General features: G+C 41.4%; 1 protein-coding gene across 1 annotated transcript in view; it reads left to right on the top strand.

The window, feature by feature from the left end:
- The first annotated feature begins 7,398 nt into the window (after nt 1–7,398).
- DCAF10 (DDB1 and CUL4 associated factor 10) overlaps nt 7,399–27,038 on the top strand; it is a 59,969-nt gene continuing 40,329 nt past the window's right edge. Inside the window, exon 1 of the mRNA XM_036741536.1 lies at nt 7,399–8,495. Coding sequence (XP_036597431.1) covers nt 7,792–8,495 — 704 coding nt within the window. The 5' untranslated portion in view covers nt 7,399–7,791. The remainder of the gene's footprint in view (nt 8,496–27,038) is intronic.

Below are 27,038 nucleotides of genomic sequence, written 5' to 3'. Positions count from 1 at the left end.
GGGCAGGACTCCTGAGAAATGAGTTGCCCTTGGGGAGCCCACCGACCAGGTGACAACCTTTCAAGCTTTGGAAAGCTGAAAGTTCTGGAGTTCATTGGTATCAGTAGCAGTGTCCATGGCAGCATCAGCATTGGGAGCTTCTTTGAGGAACAGCCTCAGGCATCCTGAGGAAAGGCAGCTTCCAAGGTCACTATTCCTTGGGGACTGAGAAATGCAGACTGTGGACTCCACAAAGGGACTGGCCCTTGGAGTCCAGAACAGCTAAGGGGAACCTTCTAAGTTATCTATGGAAGAAGAAAAGGACTCCCACATGTGTGCCCCATTTTACTCAAGTCTGAGAGCATGCAGAATTAGAGCTGGGAACAGTTTCTTAACAACTGTCCTTGCTATATATCTGCTATACCCTTTCTAAAAGCTAATAAAATTTTGCTGATAATTAATGGGGGGACACACGGGTGGGTGCTTGTGAGCAACAGAAATTCCATCACCTCAGGGTTCCTCACCCCCAGGACCCTGAAGGGAATTTGGAGTCCTCACTCCTTTGGAGACCCAATCTGCTTGTGTGGGCTGGAATTGGGGAACTAGCCCTGGAGGAGGGGTGTTACACTGGTAATGAAGAAAAAACATTTCAGCAAAACTATCATATCTGAAAACAAAACTACATTCCAAATCCATTGCTCTCCTAAAGAGAGGAGGGGGTGAGTTTTGCCATAACTCTGCAGGATTGAGATTACTGTATTAGCATTCAGCTGCCTTTTAGTGTTATTTATATGTTTGTAGTTAGATGCATTGTTCTCCTTCACTCTGTACCACTACATGCAATTCTTCCCAGGTATCCTTGAGTTTCTCCCGTTTGTTATTTGTTACAGTGCAATAATATTCCTTTACATTCATAGGGGACCGTTTATTCAGCCATTCCCCAAGTGTCGAGTACCCATTTTTGATATGTTTGTGTGTGGGTGGTTTTTGCAACCACCAAGTGCTACTGTGAATATCTTGTATTAAGAAGGCTTTCTTTCTTTCATTGACCACCTTGGACTTTATACCCATTAGTAGACTTGCTGGGTCAAAGAACCCTTCATGACTTTTCTCTTATAATTCCCAATTGTTTTTCCAAAGCAGCTGGACCAATTTACAACTACACTGACAGTGCCTCTGGGTGCTTGTCTTTCCACATTGACTCCCCCTTCATCATTGACTATTTCTATTTCTAATCCTTTTTGCCAATATGATAAGTGAGATGAAACCTCAGAGTTGTTTTAATTTCCATTTCTATTCATTCTTAGTGATTTGGGGCATTTTCATAGTTTGCTTTTCTTCTTAAAATTGTACTTATCCTTTGAACAATTACCTGAGTAAATGCGAAATGAGAAGCTCTCTACCTCCCCTGTTATATGCAGACCCAACCTGAATAACATTTATACCTGTGGGGAGAGAAAAAAGAGGGAGGAGTTTGGCAGGAGTTAATCTTTCATCCCATTCTAGCTGGCAACCCATTTCTTTTTCCACTTTGTCAACAGAGACCAGAGCCACATGAGCTGAATGACTGATCTTCCTCAAGTATCTACTGTATATAAATAGTGCTACTCTGTCTCCCCCTCCCTTTCGAGCCTTCTGATTCTTCCTAATGTCTTTCTCATTGGCTTTTTCTTTCCACCCTTATCTAATTATCTAACTCCAGACTCCCAAATGGTACCCCAAGCTATTCTCACACTGCTGCCATAGTAATTTTCCTAAAGAGCAGTGACCATGAGATAGCATGGATTAATGGTTAAGAGAATTGGCCTTGAAGTAAGGAAAACATGAGCTCTGCGTGCTGCCTTTGATACATACTTGCTGCGTGACCTTGGGCAAGTCTCTTAACCTTAGTGTTCTAGGCAAATCTCTGAGATTGTAAATTGCAAAGCAGGTGCTGACCTGCATGGGTAGAAGGAATTTTGTCTCCTGGGAGTGCCTTAAACCAGTGGAATAATAGGTCAGGTCCCTATCCCTATAGTGTCCAATATAGTTCCTCACTGCCTATTGAACAAAATCCAAACTTCTTAACCTGGCATTCAAGGCTGCCTGTGATTTGACCTTTCCAGTTCCCTACACATACTCTATTCACCCATAAAACCAGACTACTTCTCACTCGTCAAAAATAACTGCAATCTTTCATCTTTATGCCTTTGCAAACACTGTCTCCTTTGTCTAGAATGCCTTTCCTTTAGAGGCCCAGATCACAAGCCACCATCTGCACGAAGCATCCAGGAGCTCCCATCGTTTCCCATTTCTCTCTTCTCTGATTGATAGCTAATGGGCACTGGAAAAACCTTCACCAAACTGCAGTTTGAGCTAGATGTGGAAACTGAGGAAGACAGGTTACGTGGCCCTTTACTACTTAATTGTTCTTGGACTATCCCAGATGTTAGGTTTTCTCCCTCAATCCAAGACTATAATTTTCTTGACAGGGATCACACCTTCCTTATAATTGGTATATTTCCCTCACAATGCCTACCTAGTACGGTGTTGTGTATATACTAACTATATTCATTCTTACCTGTTAATTCCTAGGAATGTGTATGAGACTTAAAATAAAAAAACCAAACCAAAACAAACACAGGGAAGTGAAGTACTTAGGAAGCAGAATTGTGGCTTAGATGACCTTCTTCAGGTCACTTTCTATTCCTTTTGAAGAATGTCCTGCACTGCCACACAAAATACACCTTTTCCCTCCTCCTCCATAATACGTTCCTTCTTATCCTCTGGACACTAAAGTGTCAAATGCCTAACCTAATTAATTAAATTTGTTTAATGCCTAATGTACTAATGATGGCTTGTAAGAGAAGTTATTTAATTCTGAACTTAATAAATACCAGTATCCTGGATCTTTCTTTGTATTCCCAGTGCTTAACATGTTGCCAGGCAAATAGTAGGCATTCAGATGTTAGCTAACATTTCCACATACATGCCATAACAAGGGATTATACATGAAACCATGGCTTTATTATATTTTAAAAATATGAAATTTTTAAAAATATGTGCATTTAAACATTTTAAAATATAGTATGAAATATGTGACTTTTAAAGCTGTCCTACTTGTCTGTAATTCTTTCTGGTCTTCTGTTCTCTACTGTGCTTTTTTTTAATGGTAAGGGATGTTTTAACTGTAGCATTCTAGAGAACGTTCCTTTAATTGTCTAACATAATTCTATGGTGAGAATTTCAAGCCATAGAAGACTGGTGAGATAGATATTCTGGGAGCAGGCAATTCAGCCTGTTACAAGAGTCTAAAATCATATTGGCTAGGTTGTCTCTTATATGACCATATTTTCAGATTCAAAAAATTGAGATGTGTTCTGAAAAAGGATATAATTTTCAGTCTCATTACTAAACTCTAAGTTCCATGAGGGCAGAGACTTTTATCTAAATTTTATATTTCCTTGATCACTAGCATACACCTAATAAAAGGTTGCTTAATTTTAATTTATTTTTTCAGTATGAATTGTTCTGGAAAATTTGGGATGGAGGGCCATAGCACCTACACTTTATTTCCACCTAGAATGAGCCTTGGACTTAACATGATCTCACAGCATCAGTGTTAGAGCCTAGGACTTCTAGACTATTTTAATAATAAAAGTATTTGTGTAATTTTAATCACAGAAACATGTTTAGAAGAAAATGTTAATTACAAAACACATTTAGAAGGAAATGGTTATCGTATAGTCACAGTTTAATTAAGGATCTAAAGTGAAGTGGCAAGCGAGCCTCCTAACTTAGCTCTCCATTTCCATTATCAATACTTGGGTTTATCCAGAACCCCTCTGCCACTACTGTGCTCATATTGGTTCCTCTACTCCAAGTTCAAAGCCCTTAGTTCAAGTTCAATGCTCTCCTTCCCCAAATATCAAACAGCAATGTACACTTGGATCTTAAACCCAACCTTAAGGTGCTTGACCTTTCAGAAGGGATTGCCCAAAGGACAGATACTACTTTGGCACATGACATGGCCTACAGAAAAGTGAAAATTCTTTGCCAGAATGTAATAATCCTAACTCTTGACAATGCATACCCAGGAAGGGATCCTTAACCATGTCCCCAAGCTTGGGGAACTAAAATGCTTTTTTCCCCATCCATTCCAACGGGATAGCAGTATCACTTCCTAAATATGGTTTGGAGAATTAGTCAATAGTGGGCTGTGATAATGAGTCTCCTCTCTAGGCCAGGGCCAGATTCAATAATATTGTGAGTTTGGCTTTTGCAGGATGCTTGACTTACAAGTAGGACCGCCTAAGAATTACTGTCATTCTAATAAAAGCTCCTTGACTTCTATGACAATTGCAGAATTTCAGTCAGAAGGACCTCAGGAGTCATCTAGCTTAACCTGTCCCCCCAAAACTGTCCTTTTCAATTTTAAAATTATGTGATTCTGTGAAATATCACTGATAGTAGCTCAGCAATAACATCCATTTGTCCTTTGATTACCCAAGAATGCAGTTCATTCAGGTGGTTTGAATTCATCAAGTCACCTTCCTTAACCTGACTTGGATATCAATTCTATATGAGCCACGTTTGTTCTGTCCTTTCCAGTCTAAAATTGTGAATCAGGTGGCACAGGAACAAGGACTTGAGAGGCTATGCCTTTCTGCTGTCAGTTGCTGTCCCACCCCCACCCCCTTCTCTAGCAGCAGTCTTATCCCTTCTTTGACTTTTTCTCTTCATCTTTTCTTCAGCATAGTCCCCAACCCTTTCCTGTTGTCCTTAGATCTCTTTGCTAGCCTCAGTTCATTCTGAGCTTCAGCACTACTGACAATATTCTCACAATATTGTTTCATACTTCTGTATTCATGGTCTGTTACCCACTCTTGTTTCTGTCTTCTGTACATGTCTTTAAGAAGTCTTGCTTGGTGAAATCACTGTATGTCCACAGGGCCTCAAATGGTATCTTATACCCAAGATACTTCCCTACTCATTGTCCCTCAAACAAAACTTTCAATTTTCCTGCCTGTGAATGGTTTCTAATATCATTCTTTTACTTCCAATGCCTCTCCCTTCTGCCTGTCTAAATCCTAGGCCCAGGTCGTTTTCTACCACCTGCTTATATCCTTCTCTGAAGACCCTCTGCCTACAGGATTGCCTCCCTGAAATCTTAGAATACTTATCGTCTGTATCTGCAATTGATAACATCATACATTTAGACCTGGATGGGCCCATAGAGATCACTGAGTCCGACTACCTCATCGTAAAGGTGTAGAAACTGAAGTCTGGGTCACATAGAGCTAGCATTTGAACCCTGGATCTTTGACTTCAAATCCTAACTGCTAGGCCTCACTTCTGAATGTCTTTTTCCACAATTTGATTCAATAAACATTTCTGAGATGCATACGAGGTATAAAAGGCACTAAGACGGGTACTGAAGAGAGACTAAAATGAAACAAACCTTTCTTCAAAGAGCTGACATTCTATTGGGCACGTGCAACATGAACCCAGGAAAGGTAATATGAAGCGGTTTCAAGAGGGAGAAGTTCTTGAACCCTATAAACTTTAAAAACTGCCTTCTTCCTGAGTCTTGTTCCTTCCATCCCAGCCCCCACCCCGCCCCTGCTGCTTCCTGAAGTGAGCCCCATGGAGGCAGCTGTGGTATGACTGGCTGTGTGGCTGACATTTATATGCGTTCAGATAATAACAGTGGCTAACACTTATACAGCATTTACTCTGTGCCAGGCACTGTACTGAGTGCTTTACAGTTATGTGATCCTCACAACAATCCTGGGAATTAGGTGCTTTTATTTTCCACATTTTACAGAGGAGGGAACTAAGACAAATGGAAGTAAAGTGACTTCTCCAAAGTCACACAGGTACTAAGTGTCTGACGTCACATTTTGACTTCTTGACTCTAGGCTCATCATTCTATCCACTGTGTCACCTTGGCTGCCCCTTTAAGGTTTGCAAAGCGCTTTACATGTAGTACCTAATGTTATAAAGTGGATTTACGCATTTGGAGTATGAAGACATGAATTCATACCCCAGCTTTTCCTCTTACTACCTGGGTGACCTTGAACATATCAAGTAATCTCTTGGGGCTGTTGTTCTGTAACACGAGTCTAGGTATAGATGACGTCTCTAAGATCAGTCACTAAGTGCCTACTATGCGCCAACCACTTTGGTTAGCTGCTGGGGAAACAGGCAAAGGACAGCCACTGCTCTCAAATTACTCACCGTCTAAGAAGGAGAATTACTTAAACAACTCTGTAGAAAAGATGTATACGGTAAATTGGAGATGATCATAGAGGAGAAGCATAAAAAGAATCAGGAAAAGCTTCTTGTAGAAGGTGGGATTGTCGGCGGGACTTGAAGGAAGCCTGGGAGGCCATGGAGATGAGGTGAGAGAGAATTCCATCCTGTAAATCTAGGATCCTATCATTTGCCTGCGTTGAGGCTGCATAGGGTGGAGCTGTCCATTGTAGAAAATTCAGTCCACAGTAAGGAGGATGATAGGACTACTTGGCACTTCTATGTCTTTTAATAGTTTTCAAAGGGCTTTCCACACATCACCTCATTTGATCTTCCAAACAACCCTGTAAAGAGTGTATGTGTGTGTGTGTGTGTCCCAAGGCGAGGGGGCACAGTTATCATCCGCATTTTACAGATGAGGATTCTGAGCAGCATAAATGGCCCAGGGTCACAGAACTAGCAGGAGTTAGAAGTGACATTTGAACCCAAGACTTCCTGACTCTACATCCAGGATGGGAAACCCTGTCAGTCTTTATGCCGCCTGACACTGATCACAAACTATCCTGACCTGTCAGTATTATGGCTCTCCAAGGAGACCGTGGGGCTCCCAAGGGCAGCCACTGTTTCTTAATCTTCTTTGTTCCAGCAGACAGCCAGTATCCACCATATTGTTCATAAGTCATAGGATTTAAGAACTGGAGAGGACCTCAGTCCCGGTCAAGTCAGCTTTTATGAAGAAGTGTTTTATCAAAAAGCCTTTATTAAGCACCTAGTGTGTGCCAGGGACTAGGCTAAGTGCTGGTCTATCCCATTTAGAGATGGGAAGATTTCCTATACAACCGCTTGTGAGAGGCTGTGGGGAAGGGAAGGGAGGGCTAAGAAAGGAAGAGAGGGGAGGGGAGGAGAGGGAAGCTAAGGAAGAGCTCAGGATGCCAGCTTTAAAGCAGAAAAGGACCTTAGAGGAGATGTACTGCAATCCTTCCATTTTAACAGAGGAGGAAACTGAGGCCCCGGGAAGGGTGAGAGTCGGTGATTCGAACCCAGGGTGACCACTCTGGCCCCCGCATCCCTAGAACCCGGTCAACGAAAAAGGAAGAAGAGACCGCATCCTTTGATGCCTTTTCTGCTGCGATAGAAATCGGGGCACAGGGGGCGGGGGTGGGGTCACCGTGTGCGCGCACGCGCAGTCACGCGCACTCGGGAATCAGGCGCTCCCTGAACCGGAGAGGACACCCGGCTGGCGCTGTCCCTCCGACCTCGGGCTGAACTCCGCCCCTCCCCTCCCCCCTTCCCCAGCTCCCACCCCGCCCGGGCCGCTAGCCGCCTCCTGCGTTCGGAGCAGCGGGGGGCGGGGTGCAGACCGGCTGCGCGATGGTGCTCACGCTTTCCGGGTCCCCGCCGGCTCCACGTTCTCCTCGGCGTCAGTTTCCCCGCCGGCGCGCTTAGGCGGCGGCACGGGCGGAAGTGTCTTGCAGCGGTAGGGTGGCGGTGGTCCGCGGCGGCGGCGGCGGCTAAAGGGGCGGCCCGGGAGCTGGGGCTGGGGCTGGCGGGGGTGGCGCGTTGGCGTCGCCGTCGGTCATGTTCCCGTTCGGGCCCAGCAGCCCCGTAGGGGTTGAGGCGGAAGAGCTATCCGGGGATGAGCTGGGTTTCTTGAGCCCCAGCGAGGGGAGGTCGCACGAGGGGAGCGGAGCGGCGGCGGCGGCCGCGGCCGGGCCTGCCTTCTCTCCATCCTCGCCGCAGCCCGCCGACCCCTCCTCTTCCTCCATCAGCCCTCCCCGCGAACCCCGAGATTCGCGCGACCCCCGCGATCCTCGCGCGCCTTTGCTGACCGTGTTCGCCAGCTCGGCCACGGCGGCGACCTCGGCGGCGCGCGTGGGGGAGCTCACGGCCGGGGCCAAGGGCGAGCCGAGCCCGGGGTCCCCGCGAGCCGCCCTCGTCCCCTCCCCCCCGGACTCGCCCACCGCCCACTCCACGGCCGCCGCCGTCGCCGCCTGCCCGTCCGCCTTCACCTTCTTCTCCAGTCGCGCCGCCGCCAACTCCTCCGGCTCCGGATCCCCAGAGCCCAAGCGCGGGGGGGCCGGGCCCACAGGGCGCCCCGTGGGCATCCCGCTCTTCCGATGGCTCAAGAGCCGCAGCCTGGGCCGGGGGCTGTACGTGGACCCCGCCCGGGACAACTTCCGTACGATGACCAGCTTGTACAGCTCCATCCACCCCGCGGACTCGGTGTACCTCAGCACCCGCACCCACGGCGCCGTCTTCAACCTGGAGTACTCCCCCGACGGGTAGGTCGCGGCTGCGAGTGGGGGGAGGGGGATCGGCCTCGGAGACCGGAGGAGAGAGTAGGCAGGCAGGCAGGCCTCGGCGCATCGCCCCGGGCCTCCGCCCCTCCCCTTGGATTTATTTTATATTCGAGAAACCCGTGCCCCCATATCGACGCACGGTGATTCCCCGTCCCCCCTTTCCTTGGACCCTTCGTCACGGACCCTCGGGGCCTCGATCAGCCTTTATTAAGCTCTCATCGCGTCGGGCATTTCGCGAAATGCCTGGGATTCGAAGACGTGACCAAAAAAATGGGTCCGCTGCCCTCCCGGAGGCTGCCAGCCTGACGGGGGAGGCGTGGAATCCGTGTATCCACGCCATTTTTATTAAGCGCGTCCTGTGTGCAGCCTCCATTCAGTCGGCGTTTATTAAGCGCCGACGAGGTGCCCGGCACGGTGCTGAAGCCGAGGAGACGGCGGATAAAAAGAGTAACAGCCCCCCACCTCCGGAGCCCGCGGTCCAGTGGGGCAGGGGAGGGTGCCCCAAAAGTCTCGGTGCCGTTTTTAAAAAAGAGCTTTAAAGGCACCGAGACTTTTGGGACACCTGTCTACAGAGAGGATGGAAGGTAACCCCGGAGGGATCGGAGCCGGGGACTGGGGAAAGACGCCCGCAGAAAGGCGGGGTCTGACGATGACGGTCCATCCCGGCTCGCGTTACCTTTGTTGAGCCGTTCCCCGAAAGGAAGACCCCCCCCCCCATTAGTTGGCAGCTGTTGGCCGCCGCGCAGAGAGCTGCTATCGGTATTTTGGGATGCTGAAGGGAGCGGAGGGAGGACGAGGCCGGAGCGGGTCTGGAGAGATGTTCGGGGCGCAGGGCGAGGCTTCCAGCATCCAACGAGGACTCACCTGAGAGCCGGCGTCAGGGCGGTGCTGTGGGAGCGGTGCTCCCGGAGCGCTCCTGAGGCGGCGTGGCGGAGGGGGATGGGGGGTGTGAAGGAGGTGAGCGCCGAAGCCGGGAGACCACGAGTCCGAAAACGTTTATGAAGCGCCTGCTGTGTGCTGAGCTTGTCAGAGGAGGCTTTTGCAGTAAGGGAAGGGCGGGGTGGTGGCCGTGTTGAGTGGCGAGAGGGAGAAGCATAAGAGAGATGTGAAGATGCAAAGGTGGGATAGGGTCACGGATTGGATATGTGGGGGCTGTGAATGAGGGGTGAGGCAGTGATGGGGATGAGTTCTTTCTGTTAGGGCAGGTTGAGTTTGAGGTGTCCGAAAGGACATTGGGAATGTAGGACTGAAGCTCCGGAGAAAATTTCGGGTTGGATATTTAGAATTAAGAATTATATGCATCAAGATATCTAAAGATATCTGCTTAAAGGTTGAACCCAGTTTACCAATTTCGATAACGTAGAAAAGTGTCAAACACCATGGGTAACACTTCTGAGTACCTTTGGAAGCAGATTAAAATATAATTGGGAAATATTTAACAAAATAAATAAAATACAATAAAACATGGATTTACGTTCTTAGTGTACATCTATCCTTAGGAATCCTTATGTATCAATAGCCCTCATTTCTACTCGAGTTTGATACCGCTGGTACAGTGGCAGATGGAAAGAAATTGCGGAGTATTAATTGCTGTACTTTGTCTTGGTATTAGTAATTTCAAGAGTTTTGGTGCTATGCTATTGGGTTCCCGTCAGACTGTGAAAGAGCAGGGCATTGGATCTGCAGTTCTGCATCTCCACACCTGTTAGAAGACTGACTGGACCAGGAAGACAGGAAGCTCGTTTAGGTGGTTGACTCTAGATCGGGCCTCGTTCTCCCTAGCTCTGCCTTTCGCTTCCCCTGCTGAAGGGTCTGCTGTTGCAACTATACCGTGTGAGAGGATGAAAAATGACCCCTCCTGTCGTTGCTGCTTTCAAACTACCCTGGGTCAGAAAAGTTATGGCATCAGTAGATGGAGGCCGCAGTGTATTCCATTGTACCTGCCCCGGAGAATAAAGTGACTTATCTGTTGTTCAGCAGGATTGGGAATAAAGCCTTAGATGTTGGAGAGGGAAGTGATTATAAAAAGGAGCAAAATGGTGGATTAGAAGGAAGGAGGGAAGAGTAGAAAAAGACTGCCGAAGGAAAATAGGGAAAAAGGTTGGGCCAATGGATGTCTTGCTTCACTTGGTAAAGGTTTATGAAAACTAGCTTTAGGATAAACCCTCGAATTTAGGATGACCGGACATTTATTAAGACCCTATATGCTGGGTACTGGGCCCTGGAGATACACATACAAAAAAGAAACATTTCCCTACTTTCAGGAGACAAAAAGCACACATGTAAGTTTATGCAGAACAAATGTGGAGAGAATACAAATGCAAGGTAGTTAAATTCAAGGCTATTAGGGAGGGCAGGCAGTAACCATTTGGATCAGGAAAAGATTCCTGTAGAAAGATGTTGTGGGGTTAAAATGAGATAATCGAATGAAAAATGCTTCAGAGATTTAAGAGTGATCTAGGAGTTTTCTAAGTTTTTTCTCTGGTTTTTTATAATCTGATCTATTATGTCATTCATGTTCTCGAGTTACAAATGCTGAAACATTACCATTATTCATTCCTTTCACTGGTAGAATTGTACAGTAGTGAAAGCCAGTCCAGTTGTTGTAAAGTATATTCTACTTCTCTGACTTTAAATTTTGTGAGTTAATAATGATGAGTTGGAAACTGTATAGGGAATTTTAATGTTTAGGTTATATATAGTGGCCTTAACAGGATACCATTAGATGAATCAGGCAGAATAAAGCACCATCTTAAATTACATAAATTGTTTACAAAGATAGAGAAAGAAGGAATCTTACTAAACTTTTTTCACAAGACAAATGTGGTTCCAAACTAGGGAGAGAGAAAAAAAGAGTCCCCATCATTTCCACCTCCCATACTAGTTAATGAGAATGAAATCCAAAATAAAATTTCCCTTTCAAAGGATGAGATAATCTGTAAAGCGAATCAAGAAGTTATTGGTTTCTCTGCTTTGATTATAGAGTGTTCCATCAGATGGCTAGATAATTAAAGCATTTATTTCTTCTTTCCAATTAGTCACCGAGCGTTTATTAAACACCTTACTCTGTGCCAGCCAGTTTATCTTTAGTATACTCCGTTGACAATTTGGGACATTAAGGAACTAGGGCATTTTTTTAAGTTGCAGGTTTTTTTTTTTTTTTCAAAATTAGGAGATTTCTGAGTGTAATGAGATTGAGAGAAAAAAAAAGGTAACCTAGCCATTGCCCTGTTGCCTTTTAAAATGACATTTTGTGGGTTCTGGCAATCCTAGACTATAAGTCTTTCTGTTTTCAAGTATGATAGCCATTAAAACCAAGAATCCAAATAAACTGATTTTAAAATTGCTATATCATACAGAATGTTAAGCCAAGAATTTAAAAAATAAATATTCCATCATTTTCACTAAAAATTATTAATAACATTTTAGTGAGAGTAAAGGGTTTTATGCAGTTATAATAATTATTTTAAAATGCTTATTTCATCTTTATCTCATCTGTTTTTATTTTGATTTTTTGTCTGTAACGTACATAAATACAGTATATATACAGTAGTATCTGCAATTTACGAATATACAAATATTAAATATATCTACTCAAATTTGGCTTTTTTTTTTGACTGATAAGGCTGCATGGTTAAATAAGTTTGGAGATCTCAGGCATAGAGGTAAATGCAAAAAAATGTTAGAACTGGAAGGGATTCACTTTATCCAGTCTCTTTATTTTACAGATGAGGTAAACCAAGTTCTGAGACAGGTAGTCAGTCACTTGCTCAAGGTTGCATAGTGAATTAGTGGCAGCACTAAAACGAGAACCTACATCTTGGCATGTGTCTAGCCCATCTTTTTTCTGGAGATCCTTAGGGTTTGAACTTCTGAAAGCTCTTTTCTTATCCAGACCCATTCAGTTTTGTCTTAGTTTTAAAACAAGTGCTCTAGGGGCAGGTAGGCGACTTAGTAGATGGAGCACCAGCCCTGGAGTCAGGAGGACCCGAGTTCAAATTAGGCCTCAGACATTTATCAGTCATGTGATCCTGGGCAAATCACCTAACCTCTATTGCCTCTAAAACAAAAAACAAAAAAAAATTGCTCTGGTTGCATACGATGAATTTGAAAACTCCAGGAAGAAACAGACAGCTGTGCAGGAAGGAGCTGCAGCTGCAAAGCCATCTGTAGTAGTTGCCTTTTGAACCATAATAGAGAATCAAGATGCCCCTTGGTGCTGATAATTATTGGAAGCCATCTCTTGGGTATTTGTGGCAGAATGTGTTGAGAGCAGTTTGAGTTTCTAAAGGATAGAGAGTTTGGTTTGAGTGATAGAGTTGGTGCTGAGAAAATAACCAATTCTAATTATTTTACATTAATGCACCTCTGAGGAACATAATGGGTAGTGTTGGTTGAGTTGGGATGTTTGTTTCTAGTGGCTTTTTTGGAGTGTAGCTCCCCAGACATTCTGTCCGGTCTACGCTTTGCATTAAAAAAATGCTTCAATGACTCTCTTTACTTTCTTTCCTTTTTTCGCATCACTATTACTAGCTCACCTTTAGCTTTCCTTCTTCCCCCAATTCAAAAAACAAAACAAAAACCCTCTCTTGAAAGAAGCATAATCAAATAAAACTAATATGTGCATCATCTATGTCTTAAAATAAATGTTTTATTCTGCACCTCTTGTCTATCATTTCACTGTCTGGAGGCGAGTATCATGCTTCATCATTGGTCCTTTGGAATTGTGGTTTATTGCATTGATCAGCATTCTGAAGTCTTGCAGTTACTTTTCTTTATATTGTTATAAGAATTTTAGGAAGTGTTTTCATGATTCTGGTCGCTTCATTCCAAATTTTCCCAGATTTTTCTGAATCCATTCCTTTTGTTATTTCTCATGGTACAATAACGTTCTGTTACATTCATATACTATAATTGATTCAGGCATTCCCCAGTTGATGAGCACTCCCTTCTTTTCTCAGTCTTTTCTCTAACAAAAAGTGTTGGGGCAGCTAGGTGGCGCAGTCAGTAGAGCACCAGCCCTGGAGTCAGGAGGACCTGAGTTCAAATACGGCCTCCAGCTGCGTGACCTTGGGCATATCGCTTAACCCCAATTGCCCTGCCTTCCCCCCTCAAAAAAAAAGTGTTGCTATAAATACATGTGTTTATATAACACTTGTCTCACTTTCTTTAATCTTTTTGGGGCATAGGCTTAGCAGTCATATTGCGTGGCCATAAGGTATACACAATTTAGTAGTTTTTTTGGGTAGAGTTCCAAATTGGTTTGATTAATTCATAGCTCCACCGGTATATTAGTGGAACCATTCTGCCTTTATCCCCTCCAAAAATAGCATTTTCTTTTTTTTTTGGTCATCTTTGCTAATCTGATGGCCATGACGCTAACTAAACATGAAGGTAGTTCTAATTTGTATTTGTCTTACTATTAATTATTTTTGAGCATTTTTATATGGTTGTTGATAGCTTGATTTTCTTCCCTTGAGAAATGCCTGTTCATATTCTTTGACCATTTATTGGGGAATGACTTATATTTAAATCAGTTCCTTATGTATCTTTGCTATCAGGCCATTATCAGAGAAAACTGTTTTCCGTCTTAATTTTAAGTATATCAGTTTTGTTTGTGTAAAATTTATATAATCAGAGTTGTCCATTGACTCCCACATGTAGGTCTCTTCCCTTATTTGTAGTTGAGAAAGGTATCTCCTGCTCCTCAGATTTATGATGTGACCTTTTGTCTTTTGGTCCCTCTATCCCTATCCCAGCAGTTTTTGTCCCATGGTGAGAACATACCCTAGTCATTTTTTTATCTTTAGTTTTATCAAGCAATTTGCTACTATGCTCCTTTGCACCTTACATCTGTTTTAATCTGTTTTACTGGCGATCAATTTTTCTTTTTTTTAATCAGTGCCAAATTTTTAGCTATTACCATTTTTTTGTTGTGTGGTTTGAGATGCAGTACTGCTAGCTCACCTTCCTTTCCAATTTAAAAAAAAAAAAGCTTTTCCTTGAAATTCTTGACCTTTTGTTCCTCCAGATGATGATTGAAAATTTAAAGATTGTGCTGAAGGCAGTATGTGCTGGGGGTGAGGGGGTGGGGGGTGGCTAGGAGCAGTCTCTAGCCCACCATTTGGGATCATTGATGACAAGCCTTGATTGACATATGGAAGATATCTGATTAAGACAGTTCTGCACACCTCCTAGTTCCTGTACAGGAAAAAAGAATGGGCCGTAGAAGAAGAAATTCGACCCAGCCCTCTGCATGTTAGCTCAAGAGCAAAAAGTGTAGCCAGGTGTCAGACTGGGTCTCCATTGGCTTACACAGTTGCTCTTGTTTAAAAACAAGAAGATGGCTGCTCTAAGTGGATTAGGACTTTTTATCACACTGCCTTCTAAGCTGTAATAACCTTAGCATGATACTGGTTTCGATCCCCACTTGGCTTTCAGTAAGTTTTTAACCCTTTCTAGTTTTCCTCAGCTGTAAAGTTTGGGAGCTCTAAGGCCTCTGCCGCATGTAGGGTTATTTCGTTATCCTTGGCTGAATTGTTACCAGAGTGAGTCCACTTTTGGACCAAATTTCTCTTCCTTGTTTAAACCAGAAGTCTTTCCTGCCCCTCCCACTTGTTCTTCTTTTAGCCTCCCTGTGACTGGGTCATTGAGAGAAATTCAGTAACTCACAGATCCCGGGACAAATCAGTAATACCTAACTTTTCTTGAGTTTTCTTTTTGTTCCTTATAATCCCTGAGCCTTAGGGATAAAACTCCTTTTCCGAGGAGCCTTTTTTTTTAATGGGATTACCTTTCTGTAATTCCACATGGCAGGAACTGGCATCTTAAACCCCTCCATTTCCATAACTAAATCTACATCACTCAGCCATTTATTCATTGTTTCTTTGTCAACTATTGAGTTCATGTGTATGTTGTACATAGAGCTGCTTTTGATTCTGTTTGGTTTATCAGAACCACTTTTGGTTACGTGCAGCAATCTAATGGCCTATAACTATTGTCAACCTTTACTATTGCTTTATGGAGTCAGCTCTGTTTGTTCCAAAAGTATTTTTTAAAATTCCGTTTTATTTTACAGTCCAAGTTCTTTTCTTTCCCTTCTCCCTCCCTTACCCATTAAGAAGGCAGGAAAAACAAAGCCCTTTACAAACATGTATAGTCATGCAAAACAAATTCCCTTATTCCATGTGTGAAAGGAAGGGAGAAAAGAAGGAAATAGCTAAAAAATATTTCAATAAATTTTTAACCTGTTGCATGTTCTGAGAATATAAATTCTCTTCCTCCTTTTTGATGAGGAACTGTTAATCTTTCTGTAGCTAACATACATGTGTGCTTGTATTCCCTCCTTTAACCAGTTCAGATGACAGTGAAGTTTGTGTCATCTGCCCTTCAGACCCCTTCCTCCTTGTTTTTATATACGTCTACTTCTATACCTAAATTATGTAAGATAATTTTCCCTAACCTTTTCTTCTCCTAGAATATGCCCTTCCCCCTCCCTTTCCATTCTTGGATCATCAAGAGAATTGCCTTGTCTAATTAATTGGACTCCCTCTGTGACACCTGATATGGTTCATAGAGGACACATTTATCATCTTCCCATATTTGAACAACAACAGCTTATTCTTTGCTTACTCCTTTGTCTTTGTTAGTTTGTGTTTCCTTTTTTGTTTTTCTTCACTCCTGTGTTTGAACTTCAGAGTTTCTCCACAGCTTTGGTTCTTTCATCAGGAACAAGTGCTATTTTTCATTAAAGGTCCATTTTCCCTACATTAGGATTATATTCAGTTCTGCTGAATTATACGTTCTTTGTCCTCTTTAATTCTAAGCTCTCTGAATTCTCATAGTTGTTGTGGAGTCATTTTCAGTAAAGTGTGATTTGATTCTTTGTGATCCCATTTGGGTTTGTTTGTTTTTTTTGCAAGGCAGGGCAATTGGGGTTAAGTGACTTACCCAGGGTCACATAGCTAGTAAATGTGTCAAGTGTCTGAGGTCGCATTTGAACTCAGGTCCTCCTGACTCCAGGGCTGGTGCTCTACTCACTGTGCCACCTAGTTGCCCCACATTTGGCGTTTTCTTGGCGAAGATACTGAAGTAGTTTGCATTTCCTTCTCCAGGTCATTTACAGATAAGGAAACTGAGGCAAACGGGGTTAAAGGACTTGCCCAAGGTTACACAGCTGGTAAGTGTCTGAGGCCAGATTTGAACTCAGGAAGATGACTTGCTGACTGCACCACTCTATTCACTGTGCAGACTGCCCCTTCTTCATAGTAGTAGGTGCTAAATCATTGTGATCCTGGCTGTGGTTCTTTGGTACTTGAATTCTTTCTTTCTAGCTACTTGCGGTATTTTTTTTTAACCTGGAAACACTAAATTTTGTCTGTAATATTGTCCCAGGTTTTCATTTTGGAGTTTCAGGAGGCAACACCTTTTATTTATACTTTGACCTTTGATTCTAAGAGATCAGGGCAGTTTCCTTTTACAATTTCTTGAAATATGAAATCAAGACACCCTTTTTGGTCATGGCTTTCAGGTAATCCATTGATTTAAAAGTTTTTTCTCCTCAAACTGTTTCCAAGGTCTAGTTTTTTGCTATGAGATACTTTCAATTTTTTTTTTTCAGTCTTCTGACTTTGTTTTTATTTTCTCATCAAGTTTGGTGTAGTCTAATTTTCAGGGAAGTTGTTGCTGGGGCAAGGTTTATACCTTTTGTACCAAGCTGTTAATTTCCTTTCTAATTCCATAGCTCTTTTTTCTTTTCCAATTTTTTTCCTCAGGTGCACTCATTTCATTCCTAAAAACATTTTTAAACCTTTTTTTTCAAGCTTTCCCCTTGTATCTTCTAGGAATTATACTTGAATCTCTACTCAAACTGTGTTTTTCTTTGAGGCTTTGCTTGTAGATATTTTGAAGTGATTCTCTTTTGATTTTGTGTCTTGAGTAACACTGTCACCACAATAACTCCTTTTGGTTTGCTTATTCCTCCAGCCTACTTCCTGACGTTAGACTTTATGTTAGAGCCAGGCTTTGTGCAGTGATGGAAATAACTGGGGTACTGAATGGTGTGTTATTCTAGGATCTCAGGGATGGTTCATATTGGGGACCTGGAAGCTTTCAGTGTTGTCATAATCTCATCCAGGGTAAAGTCAGTCTCCTTGATCTGGGCTCTGCAGGTTTATTTTTTTTTTTCCTATTCTTTTTTTTTTATCTAATATATTTAGTTTTCAGCATTGATTTTCACAGGAGTTTGAATTACAAATTTTCTCCCCATTTCTACCCCCATCCCCCACTCCAAGATGGCGTATATTCTGGTTGCCCTGTTCCCCAGTCAGCCCTCCCTTCTGTCACCCCACTCCCCTCCCATCCCCTTTTCCCTTCCTTTCTTGTAGGGCAAGATAAATTTCTATGCCCCATTGCCTGTGTATCTTATTTTCTAGTTGCATGCAAAAACTTTTTTGTTTTTGTTTTTGAGCATCTATTTTTTAAAACTTTGAGTTCCAAATTCTCTCCCCTCTTCCCTTTCCACCCACCCTCCCTAAGAAGTCAAGCAATTCAACATGGGACACATGTGTATCATTATGTATAACCCTTCCACAATACTCATGTTGTGAAAGACTAACTATATTTTGCTTCTTCATAACCTATCCCACCTTTATTGAATTTTCTCCCTTGACCCTGTCCCTTTTTCGAAAGTGTTTGTTTTTGATTACCTTCACCCGCATCTGGCCTCCCTTCTATCATCCCCCCTTTTTTTATCTTCTTCCTCCTTCTTTCCTGTGGGGTAAGATACCCAATTGAGTATGTATGGTATTCCCTCCACAGGTCAAATCTGATGAGGGCAAGATTGACTTATTCCCCCTCACCTGCCTTCTCTTCCTACAGAACTGCTTTTTCTTGCCACTTTTATGCGAGATAATTTACCCCATTCTATCCCTCCCTATCTCCCTCTCTCAATATATTCCTCTCTCATCCTTTATGTATCTTCAACTCACCTTGTGCCCGTGCTCGCGCGCTCTCTCTCTCTCTCTCTCTCTCTGTAGATATATATATATAATATATACACATACACATATACATACATACACACTCACATATACGTATATATATATATATGCATATTCCCTTCAGCTACCCTAATACTGAGATCTCATGAGTCATACACATCATCTTTCCATGTAGGAATATAAACAAAACAGTTCGACTTTAGTAAGTCCCTTGAAATTTCTTTTTCTTGTTCTTTTTCTTGATTACCTTTTCATGTTCTCTTGATTCTTGTGTTTGAAAGTCAAATTTTCAATTCAGCTCTGGTCTTTTCACTGAGAAAGCTTGAAAGTCCTTTGTTTTATTGAAAGTCCATATTTTGCCTTGGAGCATGATACTCAGTTTTGCTGGGTAGGTGATTCTTGGTTTTAATCCTAGCTCCATTGACCTCCGGAATACTGTATTCCAAGCCCTTTGATCTCTTAATGTAGAAGCTGATAGATCTTGTGTTATCCTGATTGTGCTTCCACAATACTCAAATTGTTTCTTTCTGGCTGCTTGTGGTATTTTCTCCTTGACCTGGAAACTCTGGAATTTGGCGACAATATTCCTGGGAGATTTCTTTTGGGGATCTATTTGAGGAGGCGATCTGTGGATTCTTTCAATTTCTATTTTGCCCTGTGGCTCTAGAATATTAGGGCAGTTCTCCTTGATAATTTCTTGAAAGATGACATCTAGGCTTTTTTTGATCATGGCTTTCAGGTAGTCCAGTAATTTTTAAATGATCTCTCCTGGATCTATTTTCCAGGTCAGTGGTTTTTCCAATGAGATATTTCACATTGTCTTCCATTTTTTCATTCCTTTGGTTCTGTTTTATAGTATCTTGATTTCGCATCAAGTCACTAGCTTCTACTTGCTCCAATCTCATTTTTAAGGTAGTATTTTCTTCAATGGTCTTTTGGACCTCCTTTTCCATTTGGCTAATTCTGCCTTTCAAGGCATTCTTCTCCTCATTGGCTTTTTGGAGCTCTTTTGCCATTTGACTTAGTCTATTTTTTAAGGTGTTGTTTTCTTCAGTATCTTTTTCAGTATTTTTTTGGTTCTCCTTTAGCAAGTCATTGACTTGTTTTTCATGGTTTTCTCGCATCCTTCTCATTTCTCTTCCCAATTTTTCCTCTACTTCTCTAATTTGCTTTTCCAAATCCTTTTTGAGCTCTTCCATGGCCTGAGACCAGTTCATGTTTTTCTTGGAGGTTTTTGTTGTAGGCTCTATGATTTTGTTGACTTCTTCTGGCTGTATGTTTTGGTCTTCTTTGTCACCAAAGAAGGACTCCAGAGTCTGAGACTGAATCTGGGTGCGTTTTTGCTGCCTGGCCATGTTCCCAGCCAACTTCCTTGACCCTTGAGTTTTTCAGCAGGGTATGACTGCTTGTAGACTAAAGATTTCTGTGTTCCATGTTTTGGAGGGGATGTGCCAGCTCTGCCACACCAGCACTCCTCCTTCCCCAAGAACCCCCAACCTAGACTGGACTCAGATCTTCAGCAGGCTCTGCACTCCTGCTCTGATGTGCCACTTAATTCCTCCCACCAGGTGGGCCTGGGGCCAGAAGCAACTGCAGCTGTAGCTGCCCCACCTCCACTGCCCTGGGGGTGGTGGCTGCACCCTGAACTCCTTCCACTCCTGCAGCTTTTCCCACTAACCTTCTCTGTTGTCTTTGGTGTTTGTGGTTTGAGAAGTCTGGTAACTGCTGCAGCTCACTGATTCAGGGTGCTAGGGCCCGCTCCGCCCGGCTCCTGGTCTGGTTAGTCCATGCGGCCCACACTGGGCTCTGCTCCGCTCAGCTCTGCGCAGGATAAACCTTACCCAGAGACCATCCAGGCTGTCCTGGGCTGGAGCCCTACTTCCCTCTGCTGTTTTGTGGGTTCTGCAGTTCTAGAATTGGTTCAGAGCCATTTTTTTATAGGTTTTTGGAGGGACTCGGCGGGGAGCTCACGCTAGTCCCTGCTTTCCAGCCGCCATCTTGGCCGGCTCTGCAAGTTTCTGACCTGGATTTGGGTCTGGGCAGCAGGTCTTTGGGTTTGCCCTTTGAGAGTTTCTGTAGACTGATGATAAAGTCAGCCATTATGAGCCAGATGGAGAGGCCTGCTGGTTTAGAGTGATAGAACTGCGGGCTCCCTTTTTGCCTTGGAGTCCTGCCCTTGGTGTTCTGCTGCAGGCTTCAGACTGGCCTGGAGGCTGTAACTGAGACCTCTCTCTGCCCCTGGGGTAAGAGCCACCTAGTGTTGATTATTTCCGACTTAAACTGCAGTGACACCTCTAGATAAAGGTCCTCTCCTTAATCTACTCCAGCTCCTGAGAGCAAATACGGCAATTGACACCTGTTTCTGCAACTGGGACCTCCTGTTTTCCTAGTGATGTACAGCCTTTCCTTGTGCTGTCCAGCCTTGCTTCTGTCTCCCTATACTAATCTGGCCTGGAAAAAATGATTCACTATGATTTCTTTCTTGGAGGTCTGATGTAGTATCTAAATCTGTTAGGAAGAGTTTGGAAGGAAATGGCTGTGCTTTTTGCTGCTACTCAGGCACCTTGACTCCTCCCCTGATATGTTTTGTGGGTGTGTTTATGGGTTGTTTTTGTGAATGTGTTGTTATAAAATGCATACATTTGTAATTGACTTATACATGGAAGAGATCAGTCTCCTCCCTCTTAATGGAATGGAGACACATTTTTTGAGTTTTTCTCAGGGGTCAAGGTTAGTTGGTCATTATAGGTACATGATATTCAGTTTTATCAATTTTTCCATGTACAATGTGTTCATTGTGTATATTGCTTTCATGATTTTGTTTACTTCCTTGTACATCAGTACAGGTTTTCCCTTCTATGAATTCTTCATATTCTTTGTGTTTTAAAGTACAGCAATATTGCCTTATCACAGTTTATTTAAACAGTCCTTATTGCATGAGGACCTACTTTGTTTCTAGATCTTTGCTGCTACAAAAAATTTTATGAAATTTGGGTCTGTATATGACCTTTGTTTTTGTTTTCCACCTCTTTGGGGGACATATTTCTAGTAGTGGAATCTTTGGATCAAAAAAAAAAAGTAAACATTGTTGTCACTTTTCAAACACAATTTCAGATTGCTTCCCTTTTTTGTCATTTTCATGTGACAAAATGTGTTTTATTTTTATATCACATCCATTTACAGATTACTCCCCCTTTGTGCCAAATTGCTTTTCAGAATGGTTGGACCTATTGTCACAATTCTAATAATAGGCAATCATTGTTCCTCTTTTTCCACAGTGCCTACAGCTTGGTTGTATCCTCTTGTTATCTTTGCCAATTTGCTAGGTGTTAGGTGAAACCTCAAAGTTGTCTTATTTTGCATTTCTCTTACTATTAGTGATGTAGAGAAGCCTTTGATAGGATTATAGTTTGTAGTTCTCTTAAGAACTGTTTCTTCATATCTTTTGACCAGTTATCAATTGGGGAATGACTCATGGTCTCATATATTTATGTGATACTTATCAAAGATATTTAATGCAAAGATTTTTTCAAGCTGACATTTTCCTATCTTAGACGCACTGATGTTATTTTTTTCAAAGTTTTTTAGTTTCACGTAGTAATTGAAATTTTTTACTTTGTTTTGTGATCTACTCTGTTGTTTCTGCACGCAGAGATGCAAACAAGTGCTTCAATGATTTAGAGCTCATGATTGGGCCAAATCAATATAATAATGGTTAGTTCACTTTATAATATATTAATTTGCAGATTTAGTGCAGTACCACTTAAACTGCCATGGGGATACTTTGTAGAGAGCTAGGCTAAATAATGACATTCAGAGGTACAAAAGATCTAGAATTTTAAGAGAACTAGTGGAAAAAAAAGTAGAAATGAAGGAGAAAATGACAGAGACCTTAAATTATACTGTATAGCAGGAATTAGCAAAAGTATGTGGTGCTAGCTTAAAAAATAAAAGAGTAGATCAGTGGAATATAGATTAGTTGTGCAAGAGGTGGAAACTGTCTCAGCAATTTGATAAACCCAAGCATATAAATTACCTGGGGAAAGAACTCCTGTTTGACAAGAATGGCTAGGAAAACTAGAAAGCAGTTTTGGCAGAAATTAAATTTAAACCAAAAGCTTTCACCAGATATGTCACTAAGCTCAAAATGGATATGTGAGCTGAATTTTAAAGTTCATACTATTTTAAAAAATTGGAATCAGATAAAGTACCTTTCATAGGTATAGTTAGTAGGAGAATTATTAACCAATGATATTTTTATCTTTTATCACAGAAGATAAAATAAATTATTACATGAAATTCAAAATCTTTTGCCTATATAAAATTAATGCAACTCATATGAGAAAGAAAACCATTAATTTTGGGGGAAAATCTTTGCTTCAGATATCTCCAGTAAATGTCGAATTAACCCAAATACACAATGACAGAATCAGATTTTGAGAGCTGAAAGGAACCTTAACAGCCATCTAGTATAAACCATACCTCTTAGAGGACCCTTACAACAAGTGTCAGTCAGACTCTACTTGAAGATCCCAAGGAACAGGAACCTATTGCCTCTTGAGGTATCCCATTGCACTTTTGGACAGTAAATAAATTTTTCTCAACATCAAATCTAAATTTGACTTTTTATAACTTCTACCTCTTTGTTCCTGGTTGTCTTCCTGGGCCAAACAGAGCAAATTGAAGGCCTCTTCCAAATGATGGCCCTTCAGAGTATAGTTGTCATGCTCCCCTTAAGTCTTTTCTTCTGGGTAAATATTTCCATTTTCTTCAGTGGATTCTCATATGATAAGGAGTTAAAGCACTTCACCATCCTGATTCCCCTCCTCTGAACATTCTTCTTTTTAATATTTATTTTCTTTACTATTTCTCAATTACATTTAAATAGATTTTTAGCATTCATTTTAAAAATTTTTGAGTTCCAGTTTCTTTCCTTACCTTCTGCCTCCCCCTGCCCCCCATCCCTTGAGAAGGTTAAGTAATATGATAGCAATTATACATGTGAAGTTAAGCAAAGCGTATTTCCATATTAGCCATCTTGCAAAAGCAAACATACACACATTAAAAAAGAAAAACAAAGGAAGCATGCTTTTGTATGCATCAGTGTGCTCTCAAGAGTTCCTTAGTTCTCTCTCTGGAGATGGATAGCATTTTTCATCATGGCTCCTTTGGAATTGTCTTGGGTGATTTTCTTGATCAGAGCAGCTAAGTTTTTCACAGTTGATTATCATTACAACATTGCTGTTACTGTGTACAGTGTTCTCCTGGTTCTGTTCACTTCACTTTGCATTAGTTCATTTAAGATTTCTTAGGTTTTTCTGAAACCATCCTACTTATCATTTCTTAGAACGCAATACTGTTCCATCACAATCATATACCACAGCTTATTCAGCCATTCTCTAATTTCCGGACATCCCCACAATATCCAATTCCTTCTTACTACAAGAGTTGATACAAATATTTTTGTACAACTAGATCCTTTCTGCCCCTCCCCCTTTTTAAAATTTCTTTGGGATACAGACCTAGTAGTGATATTGCTGGGTCAGTGTATACACACAGTTTTATAGCCTTTCAGGCATAGTTCCAAATTATTCTCCATGATGGTTAGATCAGTTTACAACTCTACCAACAGTGCATTGGTGTCCCTATTTTTCCATATCCCTTCTAGCATTTGTCATTTTCCTTTTTTGTCACTTTAGCCAATCTGATAGGTGTGCGGTGATATCTCCGAGTTGTTTTTAATTTGCTTTTCTCTCAGTGGTGATTTAAAGTATTTTTTCATGTGACTTTTGATAGCTAATTGATTTCGTCTAATGAAAACTGCATGTTCTCAGCCTTTGACCCTATATCTATTGGGGAATAGCTTATATTTTTATAAATTTGACTCAGTTCTCAATATATTTGAGAAATGAGGTCTTTATCAGAGAAACTTGCTGTATATTTTTCCCCAGTTTTTTGCTTACCTTCTAATTTTGTCTACATTAGTTTTATTTTTGCAAAAAAGTTTTACTTTCATAATCAAAATTATCCATTTTACTTCCTGTAATCCTTTTTATCTCGTTTCTGGTCGTAAACTCTTCCATTATCCATAGATCTGGCAGATAAATTTTTCCATGCTTCCCTGATTTACTTATTTCACCCTTTTTGTCTAAATTATTTATCCATTTTGATCTTATCTCAGTATATGGTGTGAGCTGTTGGTCTGTGCCTAATTTCTGCCAAACTATTTTCTAGTTTTCCCAGCAATTTTTTTTGTCAGATGGTGTGTTCTTGCCCCCTAAAACTTGGATCTTTGGGTTTATCAAACACTAGATTACTATGGTTAGTTAATATTGTGTATTGTGTACCTAATCTGTTCTACTAATCCACCAGTCTATTTTTTAAGTTATACTGGGTTGTTTTGATAATTACTGTTTAAAATCTGGTACTGCTAGGCTGCTTTCCTTCCACTTTTTTAAAAATCACTGATTCCCTTGATATTCTTACCATTTAGGTCATCTTCTAGATGAATTTTGTTTTTTTTTTTCCTAATTCTATAAAATAATTCTTTGGTAACTTGATTGGTATAGCACTGAATAAGTAAATGAACTTAGGTAGAATTGTCATTTTTATTATATTGGCTTGGCCTATTAATGAGCGATTAATATTTCTCTAATTGTTTAGATCTATCTTGATTTGTGTGAAAAGTCTTGTAATTGTGTTCATATAGTTCCTGGATTTCTCTTTGTTGTTTGTCTTTGTTGTCTAATCCTATCTTTCTCATCGTATATTTGTAAAATTGATTACAAATGTAAAGTTTTATATTTATCCCTGTTGAATTTCAGAACCCAGGAGTTCTTAACCCTTTTCTTACTGTCTTGGAATCCTTTAGCTGCCTAGTGAAATACATGGACCTGTTCTCAGAATAATGTTTTTTCAGTGCATAAAGTAAAATACATAGGATTTCTAAGAAAAAAAGTTATGGAAATACAGTTATTAATGTTAAAAAGAAAGAAGTTATCAGACCCCAGATAATAGCTATGAAAATGTTAAAAAAAAAAAAGAAAAGAAAAGAAGTTATCAGACCCTAGGGTAAGAACCCCTTCTTTTCTGTCAAGATTTTTTTGGATTCTATTAGCCACTGTGTTAGCTAACCCTCTCATCTTTGTGTCATCTGCAAATTTGATGAGCATGTCATCTATGCCTTTATCTCAGTCGTTGATAAAAGTGTTAAACGAGACAAGACCCAAATACAAATCCTTGAGTATTGCACTGGAAACTTGTATTGAAATTGAATCATTAACAGCTCCCCTTTGAATCTAGTCATCCAGCCAGTTCTTAATCAATCCATCTAATTGTATTACTGTCTAGACTATTTTCTTCATTTTCTTCTAAAGAATAGTACAAGATACTTTGTAAAAAGCTTTGCTTAAAATCTAGGTAAGCTACACATCTCTAATATTTCACTTATCTACTAGTTTAAACTACCAGTTTTGTAGTCCTCACAAAAAAGGAAATGAGATTAGTTAAGCATAATCTGTTCTTGATGAAGGCATTGTTTCTGTTATCTAGATAGATGTTTGCCAACCACTTTGATGATCTATTCTAGAATTTTCCCAAACAAGCTCACTGGCTTCTAGTTTGCAGATGCTGTTCTTTTCCCCTTTGTGAAAATCTGGACACCATTTGCCCTTCTCTGGTTTTGTGGTATTTCTTCTGTTTTCATGGATTTTTCAGGTATCACTGACAGCACTCAGTACCAGATGATGAGACCAAGAACCATTCCACACCTAATAAAAGCTTAAAGGATGTGAACAAACAGTTCTCAAAAAAGAAAAGTTGCAAGCTATTAACAACCATTTGAAAGATTGCTCCCAGTCACTAATAAGAGGAATAAAAACCAAAACAACTTTGAGCCTTCTCCTCACACCCAGCATATTGGCAGATGGAAAAAAAAAATGGAAATAGTCAATGTTGTAGATACTGTGGAAAGATAGGCAGAATGATGTATTAGGTGAGGCTATATATTGGACTGGAAAGCGATTTGGGATTATTCTAAGAAAGTGACTAAAGATGTCTGTTGCCCTTATAACCCAGAAATCCCACTACTAGACGTATAATTCGGTAAAAGGCAAAGATAGAAAGTAAGTCCTAATATATACCCACAATATTTTTAAAGCAGCACTTTTTGTAGTAGCAAAAAATGGAAATAAAAGTAGGTGCCTATTGATTGGGGCATGGCTAGGCAACTTGTGGTATGTAAATGCAGTAGAATATGACTTCACTCTGTGTGGGTCAGAAGACCACCAAGAAAGAAAGCAGTTTCTCAAGTTAGGAAAAACAGAAGCTTTATTTGATTAAGTCTCGAGAGAGTTGGGTATCTCTCATTACCAGGGCGGACTGGCAGCGATGAGAGGCAGGATACAGAAGGCAAGCAGGGAGTTGTATACCCTTGTACAAACAATTCTAAGAAATCCCACCCCAGAGGTTGGACCTCTATCCCCATTGGCAGGGGCAAGTGGCCTCACAATCTAACCAAACCAGG

Source organism: Trichosurus vulpecula, chromosome 1, assembly GCF_011100635.1.
Source record: "Trichosurus vulpecula isolate mTriVul1 chromosome 1, mTriVul1.pri, whole genome shotgun sequence".
In the NCBI taxonomy this organism is placed as follows: domain Eukaryota; kingdom Metazoa; phylum Chordata; class Mammalia; order Diprotodontia; family Phalangeridae; genus Trichosurus; species Trichosurus vulpecula.
The sequence above is the reverse complement of the archived record's forward strand: the minus strand, read 5'-3'. Positions and strand labels throughout refer to the sequence as shown.